We start from the raw sequence: 16,281 nt of genomic DNA on the forward strand, positions 1-16,281 counted from the left end.
TTGCTATCTGTTGTCAGTTTGGCTGGGTTTGTATTAAAATTATAGATTAATGTGTAGAGGATTGACAGTTTGTACTATCTTTCCATCCATGAAAAAGTTTCTCATCGTTCCACTTAGTGAGGAATTCTTACAGCTCTTCAGTAATGTTTTATGACTTTCTTCAAAGTTTTTACATATTTTTGTTAAATTACGTTTCTAAGTACTTTATGGTATCTGTTATGAAGGAAATCAATTTTTTCCATTTTCTAGTGAATATTACTGATTTAAAAGAAATCTATTTTTATGTTAATCTTATATCTATTTACCTTTCTGAGATCTCTGACTAGTTTTTTATAGTTTATATAGTGTCTGATTTTTTTCTATCTAGAAAGCCATTACATCCGCTGACATGGAGGGTTTATTAATTTCTTTTCTTCTTGATCCTCATTTCTTTCTATTTTATTTTGTTTTCTAAGATCTCCAGTTCACTGGAACCTCCTAGAATAAAATCAATTCCTTTTTTCTCCCAAATGTCCAATTAATGAGTTTCCCACAACTGTTGATACATCATACTATTGCCACTTAATTTTATATATTTCCATTATTTTCACTACGATTTCCTCTTTATGAATTAATTAGGAATGCAGTTTTTAATTTCTGAAAATAAGGGTTTTTGGGAGACTAATTTTTAATCACCAAATTCTAATTTGAATTACCCTTTCTTTCATTAGATGTAGTCTAGTCTGTTCTTACACAGGACTTTTGATAGTTTTAGAAGGCTAGAGGACAAGGTTTAGAGATTAGGGCCCACCAACAGTGGGGGCTCTTATAAATGTCCCAGGTTTTGAAGCAAGACCCTAAAGGGCTATACCCTAGGAGTAAATGTGAACTGAAAGTAAAACAACTCCACATGACTATATTTCAGCTTTACATTTACCTCTTTGGACCCCAAAATTAATACCTCAAGTTGAACGAAAGTGATCCTGGATCTAATCAGAATCCTCTCTGGAGTAAGATAATATCATTTTAGTCTTCCAGTTATTTATAAAGTAGTTTTTCAAATAGAATTCACATAATAAGAGATATGTAGTCATGGAAACATGACACCATGAATGAGAGCCAGAAGAAATTGTAGAATAGACCAAGAGGGGCTCCACTTATTGGACCTACCAAGCAAATTTTTATAATTGTACTTCATTCAAGAGTTAAAAAAGAATACTGAACCATTCTTCAGAGAACCTATTTGAAAAACAATCAAATAGAAAATCTACAAATGAAAAATACAGTAACTGAAATTGGATGGATTTAACAGCAAGCAAGTTAGATGTTATTGAAGAGGAAATTAGTGACCTGAAAGATAGATGGGAAGGAAATACTCAGCAGGTAATGAAGAATAACAGAAAGATGATCATATGAAGAGAGAGAAGATATAGTACAGAGGCTAACATATACTTATCTGGAGTCTCAGGAGGAGGAGGAAGAGTGCCAAAGCAATGTTTGAAGAAATAATGTTTGAGAATATTCCCCAAATGAAAGGTAGCCAACCACATATTTAAGAAGTCTAACAAATTCTAACCAGGAGTTTACTAAATACCACAGAGTTTAGACTTTTAAAAACTAAAGATTAAACAAAACCAAACAAAACTTAAAACCTGGTAGAGAAATAAGACACATTATTATTGAAAAGAGCCCAGAATTGACATCATCAACACATCTGCTCTGATGGAATTATTAAAAGAAAGTTATTCCAGGTGGAAGACTGGAGAAGGAAGGAATAAAGGTCAATGAAATGTGTATTTGTAGGTATGTTTGAATGAACAGAGACTATACAAAGCAGTACCAGTGTCTTGTGAATTTTAAGATATACACAGAATTAAAACAATGTCAATAATATATTCAGGACAGGAGAACTGTAGATAGTGTTAAAAAGTTTTTACATTTTCCAGGTAGCAATTAATCATCAAATAATAATAAATTTTGATAAATTGGGGAGGCATGTAGTTACATAGGAAAATCATTAAAAGAATAGTATAAGAATATACATCTTCCAAGTTGCCAGGGGAAAATGATGAAGAATAAGTATTAAGTCATTGAAAAAAAGACAAGAAAGGAGAGAAAAGGAATGTATAATAAGACAATTACCATTTATTAAGATGATAGATTTAAACCTAAATACATCAGTACTTACATTAGATGTGCAGGATTTAGCTGCAGTAATCAAAACAGTGTGCTATCTGTGTAAAGATAAATAAATAAATCAGTGGAACAGATTATAAAGTTCCAAAATGAATCCTGTGATATTTGGTTTCTTCAAAGGCAACGAGGCTATTCAGTGGGCAGACAATGTGGGAATCAATTAGATTTGTGTGTGAAAATAACAAAAACAAACTGCAACTCCTATCTCAGTGCACAAAATTAATTCAAGATATACCATAGGCTTAAGTATAAAAGTGAACACTATTAAGCTTCTAAAAGAAAATACTGAAAATATCTTCTTGACTTTGGGTAGGCAAAGATTTCTTAGAAAAACACTCAGTACTCACAAAAAGTGCCAGTAATAAAATTAAAAAATCGATAAATTGGACTTGATTAAAATTAAAAACTTCAAACTTCAAAAGGTACCACAAAAAAAAAAAAAAAAAAAGAAAGAAAAAAAGAAAAGGCAAGCCATCGACCAGGAGGAAGTGTGGCAGGGCTGTGCAGAAATGAGGGCTCTCCTTTAGTGTTGGTGGGAGTTTTTAATTACAAACACTTCAAAAACTTGTTTGACAGTAGCTACAGAAGATCGAAATTTGCATGTCAGGTGATTCAGAAGTACACTCTTACATTTATACTTACCAGAAATGTGTGCCCTTGTACACCAAGAAATGTATGCCAGAATGTTCATAGCAGCACTTCTGTCATTAGCAAAAGACTGGAAATAGTTCAGATGTCCATCAACAGTAGGACAGATAAATGTGGCATATACTTATACAATAGAATATCCTATACAACAATGAAAATGCACAACCTGCACTTAAGTTAACATGAGTGACACTCACAGACATATTGAGTGAAATAAATGAGACACAAAAGAGCACACTGTGTGGGTTTATTAATGTAAAGTTTACACACAGACAAAGCTAACCTGTGGAATTTAGGGATACATGTTAGGGTGGTAAAACTAAAGAAAAGCAAGAAAGCAGTTACCATAAAGATTGGGTTCATTTGTGAGAGGAGTGATGATTGGGTAGGATTCCTTTTGGAATATTAGCAGTATTCTATTTGTCGACCTAAGTGATTATATGATTTTGTTTTTATTTATGAATTCTTTGAGTTGCACATTTGCTCTATTTTTGTAAATGTGTCTACAATCAAAATAATTTAAAATGAGTAATAGATAATGGCATGAATAAAATTTACTGTTAGTAAGTTAATAATGAAGTTAATAATAAACATTAATAATGAAGTCATGTTGCGTAAAAGTATTTTAAAACACCCAATTTTTAAAATGGGTATGTGTGTACACACATGTACACACACACACACACACACACACACACACACACACACACACACCAAAGAGTACAACCACAGAAAGGATATATGCTGGAATGCTGACAATGGACATCTCTGGATATTTGACAGAATATGTACTGTTTTATAACTAGAAAACACTTTATTAAATATTATTTAACAAAATTAACACCTGTAGAGGTATTGTTCTCTATAGAAAAAAATTGATCGAGTTACTTTTACCTGTGTTGTTCAGGGAAGGATTTAAAACTGCTTTATATGCAGTAAATCATGTTGAACAGGACACATCTGCGATCATATGGAGACACTTCAGGCAATGGTGTGATTATTAGCAAAATATACCTTAACTGCAGGCAGAATAATGGAAATTACCCAACAGTTTTTTAAATCAGTAGTTCCTTTCTCTTTCAACACAAAAAAGAACAGCATTTTTATGTAGCTAATTAAAGGAAGACTGCGATTTGATTTTTTAAAAGGGGAATATTGTCTAAGGCCATGAAATTTGGTCAAAACACTTGACATCCTATGGCTTCAATTTGCTATCAAAAAACAACAATGCCTGCCTTTCAAGGTTGTTTGGCGTGTAATATAAGATCATATAAATGCTCAAGCAGGGGTATGAGGACACATGATATACACAACCTATTTCTGGGAACTGTTAGAAGTGCAAATGAGCATTGGGGAATAAGAGTTTGGGTTTTGGAATTGAATCTTGACTTAGACTCCCAACTCTATCACTTACTTAGCTCTTTAATTGAGTATTCTAGTTCTCTTCCTTCATTTCTCTTCCTTACATCTTTAAAATAAGGAAAATAATAGTTCCTACCTCAGAGGTTGTTGTGAGGGTAAAATAAAGTGTTCAGCACAAAGTAAGTGTTAATGTAAATTTCAGCTTTTGTTGTACAGCTACTTTGTGTGTGACAGCAGTTTACCAGCAAAAGTAGTTAAGAACCTGGGATAGTAACCACTTTTTTCATATATATATATCAAAACTATAACTTTCTAGAATGTTTTTCACAGTTGATTACTACTAAGTTTAATGCTGCCATCTATATAGTCATTTGTGGGAATATTCACTATGAGTAGGCATAAAATGCATCCTTGATATGAAGCTCGAAATTGGGAAATGGGGTGGGGGAAGTATGATTAATAAATTGTTCTCTATTTCTTGGATTTTGTTTAAATATCATCACTCCCCCTGCCCCCAGTATTTCCCAGAATATCAGTAATTCTCTGCACTTTCTTCTCTGCATTTATGTTCCTGAAAAAAAGTAAGGTAAGTTATATTGTTGTATCAAGATTTGCTGTTTTACTGAATTCCATTTTGGAATTATAGCGGGGGGAAAGGACTCTAAATTTAAAATCTGTGTGTAGTGCTGTGGGGGGGGAGTGGGGGAGAGAAAGCACAGATGCATTGCTTTCGTAGAAACCTTCCATTACTAGTGCTCTGAATCGCCAACCACATAGAGCCAGGGTGCTGTTGTATTCTTTCACAGATTTAGAGAGGTTGTACCTTATAATTGTGAGGTCCGAGCCTAATGCTTTGTAGGAATTTTCTGCTTTATCTCCCTTGGTTCTGCTTCCTGAGTCCCTGAAATAATATTCAGTTTATTCAGAGAAGTTTGAGACCAATAGAGTATAGACATTTAAGCTGCCTAGATTTTATAGCAGAAGGAGCTTAAAAAGTAAATAATGGTATTTACTTCTTTGTGGGATTTTTCAGAGTTGGGTACTTGAGAAGAGGAAGAACATAGAATGAGTGGGATCTTCTTCCTTAATAGCCTCCTTGTTTAAAGTCTCCACCTAGGAACATGAGGACTTCTTACTTGTGTGAAAGTCGCATTGCAAAACAAGTCTGTGCTGCGCCCTGCTCTTAGTCTACGTGGACCATCCAACCCTCTGATGTTCCGTTTCTCTAATGTCCTTCAGGTTACTGATTATCTTTGCTGGATGGGACTGGGGATAAACTGAGTTAAATACTGTATGGAAAACTGGTTTGTTGTCTGGCATTTGAAGAATCCTGAGCACAGTATAAAATGAGGCTAAGTAGTACCCTAACAGTGTTTACAATTTGTATGAAAAAATCATACACTAATTTATGATCTCTAGGCACATCAATTTAGTGATACAGTGGCAGGCAGGAACAATTTTACGAAAGCCAAATACAACAGTTGCCAGCTAAAAAGAGAATTAGAAAGTATAAAAAGGGACAACTGCTTTCAAGTATTGTGTCGGTATGTGTGCCATGATGATGGAGCACCCTTTCTCAGATTCCTCCCTCAATCACATCTATTTGCAGGGCACATAGAAGTCTGGCAATTTTATTTTTTTGTCTTTGTGGGTTAAAAAACAGAGACATGTATTATTACTGAGAAGTTTGGAGGGTCGTCACTTCAATTCATTGTCCCTTGGGCATCTCAACAACGTCCTGAAGGTGTGGCCTGCTGTTCCCACTGTTTTGGCCTTGTCCTCATGTTTGTTTTCCCATTGCCACAACATGGCTGCTGCTGCTCCATACAGCCATTCTCACACGACTTAAGCAGAGGACATTCTAGGGGTCCCCTGGTGTGCTCTTTTCTTTACTTGCTGTCACAATGTTGTCATCTTCTGCATACCACTATAGATTTGGCTTCTAATGCCATTCCACTGTTACAAGATTACAAAACAATAGGTTAAAAAATATGATAAATATTTATCAAGGAAAACTTGTAATCACTAAAGGACTGTTTCAGTAACTCAAAAGTACTGAGAAATGATTGAATAAAATTATAAATTGGTTATAACCCAGTCTTTTCAGTTTCTCTTTAAAAATGGAAACCACCTTTGAAAGAGTCGATTTTATATATAACAATCTTCCTACTATGTCTGGCTTGCCTGAACTTCCCATGGAAATCACATTACCCTAGTAGGGTTTCTGAGAATCATCTTCTGAAAAAATATGGCAAAATTAAGCCTAAGTATTTATAAACTATGAAGAAGTCAGTATGTTAGATATGTGCAATAGACAGCCCCTCATGGTACAGCAGTATATATTTATGTTATCATTTAATGGTAGACAAAATGTCAGTGTCTATGCACCAAAAAGTATGATGGAAATAAATGTGCTTGTAAGTCAGGGCCCAAAGACTAATGAAGAGGAACTAAGCTGTGAATAAAACAAAAGTGTAATTGTAGATGCCCAGAATGGAAAGACCAAGAGACAGTTGGAGAAATAAATCCAGGAATAAATAGTTCCAGTTGAGAAGTTGGTCAGGAGTTGAGAGTACTGTAAGAACTGAGGATGCCATAATATCTTTAGCTGGGGAACTGTCCTTAAAATTCAGTTCAGCTACAACCGTGGACAGAGCTGATGGAGGAGCCCATTTTCATTGTGTGTTTATTTTACAGTCTCCAAATTACCTGTGTTGAGTTTAAGAGGTTTCGTTCATGAAGAGAAAAATTTTAATTATTCACAGTGCTTTGGTGTACTATGAAAGTCCAATTGTTAACACAGTAATTCATTCAGATAGCATTTATTAGGAAAATGTATCAAAACTAATTAATTGCTTTCAAGATATAATAGGTACAGAGGGCAGTGAAAAAGAGTATCAGTAGGATATTGATTGCTTTTTAGAGAGAAAAAATTCTGTCTCATTTTCAAATGTTAACAGTTGTGAGAGGAAAATTCCCACGTGGGAAGAATGTTTCCCAGGTTGCTTCAGTGCCAGGTGTTTGACATTGTGTAGTGTCTTAGACGAGAAAGGCTTACGGCAGTCTTTGGGAATGACGTACTCCGAGGACCTCAGCGTCCTGCTGTGAAGGCGTCTATTTTCAAAGCATGCCAGTGTCAGTAGGAGTGTTCCAGTGGTCTCTGTGCTATTTCTAGTGAAGACCAAAGTTTTTTCCCTGAATCTGAGAAAGCTACAGAAGAGGATACCTGTCTGCTAACAAAATAAATATCAGAATGTCGCCAATAAATGAATGCAGGTTTTCCATTGTTTGGGGAATTTAACTCCATCACCTATTAATGGAAATAAACCTTGCCTCCTTTTGGTCTCTTTTAACATAACTATGCTACAGAAATGATTTACAATCACTCTAAAGTTAAAAAAAATCCAAATCCTGCGATAGTTTGCTTTGAGACATTCATATTTTTCCCTTTCCCTTTTTCTCTCTCCTTGACCTAGCAGCAGGAAGCCTTTGTCTGAGGTGTTCATCTGGAACAACTTTTCCGCACTTGTTTTCATGTTCTGTTAGATTACAGGGCAGCAGGCCTACCTTTGAAGCTCTTTCCTCTTTTGTTTCTTTGCCGTACACTCCAGTAATTAACTTTGTCCTTCTTTTATTTGTTCCAGTCAATCGCAGGCCACTCTGCTGAGCATCTTCTCCCAGGAGTACCAGGTTAGAAGTTTTCTCCTTTGTGAGGGTTGACAGGTGCCTAATTGAATGATGAATGTCCCTTTATTTCTTTGTAATTGAACTGCCAGCTCTCTGATTGGGTTGGAGGATGTTCTCCTTTCCACATCAAGCACCGCCTGCGTCTCAGTGGAGGCCTGCCAAGCCTACCCATCCATCTGTCTAATAACATCTAGCCTTTGCTTATTTGGTGGACCTGTAATAAATTATGCTAAACCATTATTATTCTGACAATAATAATTTCCCTGTGTTGCGTGGTTCCATGTGCTAAATGTTTGCTGACTTGCACTGTCAGTGCCGCTTTCCATTGCTGACAGAGATGATGATAAATGACCATTGCTGGAGTGGCAGAAGGTAAGAGAGGCAGAAAATGGAGTCATTTATCATGAGATGACAGGTGTCAGTCAAGTGGCAAGTCTCTATGGAATTACTTTTTGTAGTTTTCAAATAAGTTGTTTTTAAGCATTGTTCTTCCTGGTTAAAAATGGCAATTGGATTGTAAAACTAGAGTGCAGAGGACTTCGAAGGAATTGAATTGAGGGAAAATTAATACAAAGGTTCAAAGAGGAAACAAATTTTTCTTTGCCCTCTGCAACCCTAAGCAAACTTATTTAGATTAAATTACTATGACCCTGTTGGCTTTTACATATATACTGTACCTTGTGGTACAGTCTGACAACATCCCAGCCAAACAGTAGATATTAAAATGCATAGGTTCATAGAGTAGAATGGAGAAAGACCTACCACGACCAAAATCCCCAAGCTATTACTCAGTTTGCCCTATGTGCTAGATGGTGGGATCAAGAAATATGTCATTCTTGTTCTTAAACCTGATCTGTGACACACCACAAAGATCTTTTTTGTTTTATTTCAGAAACACATTAAAAGAACACATGCCAAACATCATACTTCGGAAGCAATTGAAAGTTACTACCAGAGGTATGACCTGCCTGTCCCACTAGAGGGTATCATCGTACCTATTAATTGTAATAATAATTATGAATAAATTAGATTACTAAATTAATTTTCTGTGTAACATTCCAAGGCATTTTTGTTTTAAGTCTGTTATTTAAGACTTACTATGTTTTTGAATGATTTCTCAAATGCTTTGTTTAAAGAACATGATGAGACTGTTTTGATTGAAATGCATACATACATATTATATAAGAAATCATTACAATACTAGAAATCTCAGTTGGCTACTTTAACTTATTGTAAATGTCTGCTTTGTATAGGTGAATATGTACATATAAACATGTATCTTACATGTATGTGTAAAAGTTCTCAAACCAATTTTCATTTGTATTTTATTTAGATAAACACGTTGGAAAATATATTAGAAAATAAGGTTAAATTTTTGGAGTAGGTGTATTTTGCATCATAAGTATTGGACTAGCTATTTTAGAAATAAAAAAGACATCAAATAAGGATGTATGGAGAAATATAATAATGTACAACTGTCATATTTTAAATGGGGTTAAATATTTTAAAAAGCAAATCTGGGTATTAAATTGACAATATTGTGTCCAGAAATATTTTGATTTCACCCTAATGTATCATAAAAAGTTTTTAACCTCTGTTCTAAAACAAATAGGAATCTTTAGGACAGCTCTTTTTAAAAAGTTCCAAAAATTTTCTTGTTTTTATATTAAGCATGAATGATTTATAATAGTGAATGGTAATGGTTTCCATTAGAAAGTGTTAATTGTTTTCTTAAATATTTCAAGTGCATATTGGAGAGCAAAATGCTTGAAAGATGTTCTTAAATTACTGTTTTTACGATTGACAGATCAGCCTTTCTATGGTGAGAGTGACACCACATATTTTAGATGAATGACTTTTATGCACAAAAATTTTATGAATAAAGTGAATATATAGATAAAATACTGGTATCATGTTTCTGTAAAGTCATTTTTTTAACAATCAAGAGGTGTTTATTGAAAAAAGATATTGAGCTGAGACTTTTTAAGAAACTACTCACTTATATAAATATATAATAAAAGATATGTTCAGTTTTCAGTAATAGTGTCTTTAAGAAAGATACTCACACATGCCACATACAAACACAGACATTTATATCTAGGAGGATTCCTCTCTAAAAAAGTCTCTGTAAAGTTTGAATTTATTCATTCAAAAGTCATAATCTCCTCAGTGAAATCATCATTTAAATTTGAGTTATAACCTAAATCATACATAGAAAATTAAGAATGACCCATGAAGTGCTATGAAGCCAACAACTGCTTTGGTACACAGACCCTTCAAAGAAAGACTGAAAAGCTATTTACATGTCAAAATGCACTCTTGTTTGTAGAAATGTAGTTTTAGGCCATCATGTAAAAGTATGGTTCTATGTCCAGATTTTAAAATTTTGTTAACATAATAGCAAAGGAAAATAGAGCATTTCCTAGAAATTTGGATATCCATAAGTAGGCCGTAGAGCTGCCCTCTGATAATCATTTTCCTCATTGTAAAAAGCCCATTTTAATTAGATGATTTCTAAGATCTTTTTGTGCTGCTTTTCAAAATCCTAGTTTCATTAAAAATTATATTTAGTTATTGAAGTATGAACATGCTGTATTGGATTATCTGGATAGTTCAGGCCAGAAATAAAACTCTTTTCTTTAAGTATGATTACTCAATGATAAACAGTTGAGTGGATAAAAATGAGAATACCGCAGTATATTTCTATTTCTTCACATTTATTTAAATGTGAGAAACTCAATTACTTCAAGGAGTCATGGCATTTGGAACAAAAATGTGAAGTCAGGCTGTAATGGGCAGACTGACAAGGAAGCAGCCTGACCGGTTTCCTGCTTTGCCTCCTTGCTTGCTGACTTGGTGCCTTGCGCTCCGGGCCTGGAGATGGGCCCCGTTGTTACCTCCTGGCTGGGCTGACCTCACAGGCCTCTTGTTCTGAATGTGCATGTTCAATGTCCCTGTGTTTTCTAAGGTAAATTGGTCTTAAAAGATTTTTGTTTTCCAGCTGATTGGAATAAAGACAAATTGTAATATATCAAAAAATATGTAAGCAGTTTGACAATGTTAACAATCCCTTTAATTTTTTCTGTTATAAAAGTAATACTTATCAATTGTGTAAATAAAGCACATTTGTGATGGTATAAAAAAGAAATGAATGATTGCCCATAATTGTGGTGCCCAGAAATGACTACTGTGGTATTTTTTCATTCTAGTCTTTTGTCAATCTATTTTTATATAGATGAAGTCTTACTATATATGCAATTCTGCATCCTAAATTTTATACTTGGGGAAATGTATATGACATAATGTTATTTTGTAGAAAGCTTTTTATAAGCATTTTATTGATTATATTACTTCATCACATGAAAGTATCTCAATTTACTAAATTATTCCTCTGTTGAACATTTTTGTTTCCTGTGTTCTAATATTATAAATAATACTGTGATGAACATTTTGGTCCAGAAGTCTTTGCATTTTGGATTGGTTTCTTAATATTCCTAAATAGGTAATTACTAATGCAAACAATAAGCATTTAAATATTTTATTATATGTTGCCCAATAACTATCCGGAAATGTTTTAATGGTTTCCTACTAGCAATATCAGAGAATTCCTGTGTCTCTGCATTCCTAGCAGCACTGAGATGATTTCAGTTCAGAATTCAAAGTCTTTATTTAAAACCATATAATCCACAATTGAATTCCATCTTGGTTAACTGAAACTTCAGTGTATTCAATTATCAGTAGAAAATGTTTTTCAAGCTTTTGAATTATTGAGGAAATTTTTTCATTTCTTCATGTTGTGTATGTACAGACATAGTTTGAGTATTCATTTTGAAAACAATTTCTATTTTTTCCCCATGCTAGTGGCATTTAATTTACAAATAGGAAGCATAGTTGATTAAATGTATTTAGATTCACGTAAATTGGTGCACATGGCCATGTATGCACACATACACAAACATTCGCAAGCTGGTCAGATTTGCAAGTCCCCATCAATAGCAAAGTTTAGAAATATCATCTCCCATTTCCACCTTTCTCCCAATACACACTGTCTCTGGGTCAGCTTTATTAGCTTTAGAGAATCAAATCGATTGAATTAAATTCAGAATTTCACATGGAAAAAAGTTTGGTTCAAATATATTAATATTATTGACATTACATGATAAAAACAGTTTCTGGAAATTTGAACCACTGTCTTGTTTAATTAGCACAATTTACTTTGCACTCATTATGTCCCACCCATTTTGCTAGGAACCAAGTATACAGTACACACCCTCAACTGCTCTGTTTAGTGGGAAAATAGCTGCATAAATTAAGATGGGCTCCAGAGATTGTAGAGGTAGAGTCAACAAAGATGGCATACAGATGTAAACTTAGCATAGAATTTTGGTAGGTGTTTGAAGTTTTGCCATTATAGTTACTATGATGGCATTAAAGATCAAATAAATTTGCCTTATATTTAAAATCAATACACATTATTTTAATCTTAGATGCTAATGGATCTTTCACATTCAAAAAAGCATAAAATGGACCTTCTGTGAAGTTTTAAGTTTGATTTCACCCACTTGTTAGTTCTCTTGTGGCAAAGTAGAGGATGACATGCAGCTTCTATGCAAAACAGTTTTAATCTGCAAATAGGTTTTAGAAGTATAATCCAAGTCACCTTAATGTAGTGTTCAAAATCACATCTTTTATATCTCAATTATAATTCAGATCTTTGCTCAGCTTCTGTTGGATGAAGGTTCAACATTCATTTGTATAGCCCTACCCCAGTGAGCTTCCAATCTAGTTGGAGACAGAAACATATCATTATAACTGTGTGAAAAGTCTAGGCTATTAAGTTTGCACAAAATGCTTGGAGGATGCAGAGAAGGATAGCATTAGGAATTTCTAATTATGTCCTTACTTAATATTTTCTGTAATTATCATGGCCCTTTAATTGCTTATCTAAAATTTTGAATAAGCCTGAAGTCGCTTGATATGGGAGACAAAGTTCCCAAAAAGGACAAATACAACCTCAAGTCAATTTTGACTTAATTTCTTTTTCCTAACACTTCTAAAGTGTTATAAGATATGGTTGGGAAACGAAATTGAGAAATAAAGGCATTCAGAAGCAGGTCTACCCTGTTCACATAAGAACCTATCTCAGTAGATCTTGGGGGATAGGGTTCCATTTCAGAGCGTTACTGCTTACCAGTTGAGAGAGAGCCCAGGCAGGTTTCAGCAGTACCCTAGGTTTGGTTTCTTTATGTGACCAATGGGGGAGCTTTATCACACTCATAATTAGGAATTTATACTATATTAATTAGAAAAATGCTTTAAATATTATGTAGACTGTGTGGATAGTGGGTTATTATTGTTTGCCCATCTCCTGTTTCTCTTAACTTAATGGAAGTGTTGGACTGGATAATGATTGATGATGCAATGATTACATGAAGCCAAGTCATTCTGACTCAAAACAACAGTTCTCTGGCATAGGCAGCGGTCTGTGGTCTAGCTACTATCACTGTTTCTAATCAGCCCTCATAAGCTCTGCTTCAGTCCTCAGACACCCCAAGCGTGTTCCTGACATTTGCACTTACTTTTCTCTCGCCGGGGACTTTCCCCTCTGGCTTGACACCTTCCCTCTCGCAGGTCTTGACTCACGAGCCACTTCCTTAGAGACAGGCTTCCTGACCAGCCCATCCAGCTTACATTGTATGGTAGTGTATATCATCATATCACGTATTTATTTTTCTGTCCTTTCCTTGTTTGTTTTCCCAGTGTAATAAAATCTTTGTGATGGCAGGAACCATAGAATTTTGTCCCCTGCTGCTGTTTCAGAATGTGAATAAGGCCCAACACTATTCCATGTTCACAACTTAATAAGGTATCAGTCAATCCTATGAAACAGAAGTAAATAAAAAAGTGGTGTGGGTGCATGGATACTTTTTTTCAAACCAAATTAGCTCTCAAGAATATTTGCAGGATAAGTGAATGTTGAGTCAAAAGGTACTCAACATTCACTTATCCCACAAATAAAGATATCCTAATATCAGTACTCTGACCCAGAATCTGAACCCTTAACATGCACTTTAGGAGGTTTTGAACACATGATTACTTGGTCTGACTGGACTGAACTGATTGGCTGTTCCTTGAGCAGATCTGTCAGTGCAATGGAAGTGTTGTGCATCGACCTGCGGTTCTTAACTGGCCTATTTCCCAGGGATCTTTCTCTAAACTACACTTTTTTTCCCCTTTGTTTTTTTTTCTTACTTCTGAAAGAGTTATTTCCCAGTTAGAATTCCTAAACAGTTTTTTCAAGGGAAGCCCCAATATATGGAAAATGAACTTGTTAGAATTATTTGAATTTTAATGATCCTGAGACTGTCCCCATCTTAAATCATTTGCTTTTATTCTACTTTGTTTATAGGGAAATCACACATCTTTATAAGCAGACTTGTGAAATAATGTAATTCAGTATCTGCTACTCACAGTTATGTGGAAGACCTCATTTGTTGACTTCAGTTTTTATTATCAAACCAATATCATTAATTTATTCACTCAAGCAGTATACTGTAGAGAAAGTGTCCATATCTAATTTTATTTTCCTATCCAACATGGCTTTAAAAATTTTTTAATTCGTCATTTATTAAAGAAAAGCATACATTTAATATAATCACCTAATACAAGGCAAGAACTGTGCTAGGCATAGTAATAAATTGAATAACATACAGTTCTCCCCTCATCAGGCTTTCAGTCTTACAGTGGGGGACAGGTCTGCGGTGGACAAGTGACGAAACAGATGCCATATGCTCTGTTAAATGACGGAGAGATGTACACTTGGTGCTCCTTGGTTGCACATGAGTGACACTTAACTTACTCCAGGCTTGTGGTGAATTGAAGAAGCAGACATATAAGCTGAATCATGAGTTCTCTAGGTGAAGGTTAGAGTGGGGAACAGTGAATAGATATGCCGCTGGTCGAGTAGAGTAAGTTGGAACCACATGATAAAAATCTTCTAAGATCTGTTAAGGGGTTATCATTTAACCTTGAGATTTAATGTGGGGCCTTTGAAGTGTTTTAAGGAGAATGGTACATTCAAATTTTTGTTTTTAAAAAAAATCACTCTGGCTACCATGTTTGGGATGGATTTGGAGAGTTTTGCATTTTCTCTGTTTCTTTTTAGTAGCATTAGGGGATGAGGAGAGCTGGAGATTATGACAGAAATCCAGGGCAGATAAGATAATGGCTTGTATTGCCTATTAAAGTTATCCTGACCCACTGATGATAAGTCTGTTCCAGTTTTTTTCTTAATAACGTGTCAGTCAATCCTATGAAACAGAAGTAAATAAAAATGTGGTATGGGTGCATGGCTACTTTTTTCAAACCATAAGAGTAAACTTATTTCTTTCCACGAGATGGTTGTGGTTATAGGTAAAGTCAGGGTGAAAGGGATAGTTCTTCTTGAAATCACCTCCGTGTTCAATGTCTGCAAATGGTGAAAACAATGGAGACAGTATGCTCATACCCTCTGTGCCCAGCTGAGGTTAGTTAGTTGTCTGTGGTTTGAGGTAAGCTATTTGTGTTGTCCTTTTTTCCCTTCAGTGCCTTCCTAGGACAATAGCATACTATAACTAGAGTTGAGCATGGCATTTGCCCAGGAGAAACATGTACACACAGGGGATGCTGGCAAGTCTGTGCTGGCCTTTTCTTGTCACTGTATTACCACTTGGCTCTATCTTGTCTAGGTACCTGAACAGAGTCGGGAAAAATGGCGCTGCCCCAGTGCTCCTGGAGCTGGCCAATGAGGTAATGTTATTGTTATTATTTTATTTAGACCTCATAAAACCTAAGGGGCCTATCTAGCGTAGCTTTGCTTGGAATTATAATTAATCTTAAAAAAAATTGGGGGTACATTAGACATTTAAATTGCTCCCTGGTCTCTTTGTACTTTTAATAATTGGACAAAGAACTTCATATATTAATAAATCAGTTAATATAATTAGTCTGCTTCTTTTAAGGTAAATGTATAAACAACTTCTTAGTTTCTTATTTTGTGGGAAATTTCAACCAGACAGCTCAGGACATGCTCTTCTTTGGATGTGTTGTCTTAATTTATCATGAGAAATATGTGTCAAGTGAAGAGATGTATGCCAAGAAAATCCGTGCTAACCATTGCAAAAATAAAGAGAGAAATTGTATACTTAAAGATGTAACATTGACTTGACTCAATTTTTTTTTGTTAGCAAACATTTATTATAATAAAAGATACATTCCTTGTAGAAAAGTCTTTTTCTTTATATGAAGAAATATACTATTCTTATTAACACCAAATATAAAGTGATTTATTGAACTTATTTGTTAACTCTGATGTGCTTCTGTTTGGAGAAACAAGTAGTAGTCTTACAGTTTAAAAAAAGGAAACCCCAA

At 34.7% G+C, this 16,281-nt stretch overlaps 1 protein-coding gene across 9 annotated transcripts in view; it reads left to right on the forward strand.

Annotated features, from left to right (window-relative positions):
• Positions 1-16,281, forward strand: part of CDIN1 (CDAN1 interacting nuclease 1) — a 209,106-nt gene that overhangs the window by 46,611 nt on the left and 146,214 nt on the right. For 7 of the 9 annotated variants that reach the window (XM_036998442.2, XM_073211595.1, XM_036998437.2 and 4 more), the window contains 3 exons: positions 7,830-7,875; positions 8,765-8,829; positions 15,600-15,660. Coding sequence is in view for 7 of the 9 variants with exons in the window: in XM_073211595.1 (XP_073067696.1) it covers positions 7,830-7,875; positions 8,765-8,829; positions 15,600-15,660 (172 nt within the window). In the remaining 2 variants the exon portion in view is untranslated. The remainder of the gene's footprint in view (positions 1-7,829; positions 7,876-8,764; positions 8,830-15,599; positions 15,661-16,281) is intronic. The other 2 variants (XM_036998440.2, XM_036998441.2) reach the window with 1 other exon arrangement.

The sequence above is a fragment of the Manis javanica genome, chromosome 8 (genome assembly GCF_040802235.1).
Source record: "Manis javanica isolate MJ-LG chromosome 8, MJ_LKY, whole genome shotgun sequence".
NCBI lineage: Eukaryota > Metazoa > Chordata > Mammalia > Pholidota > Manidae > Manis > Manis javanica.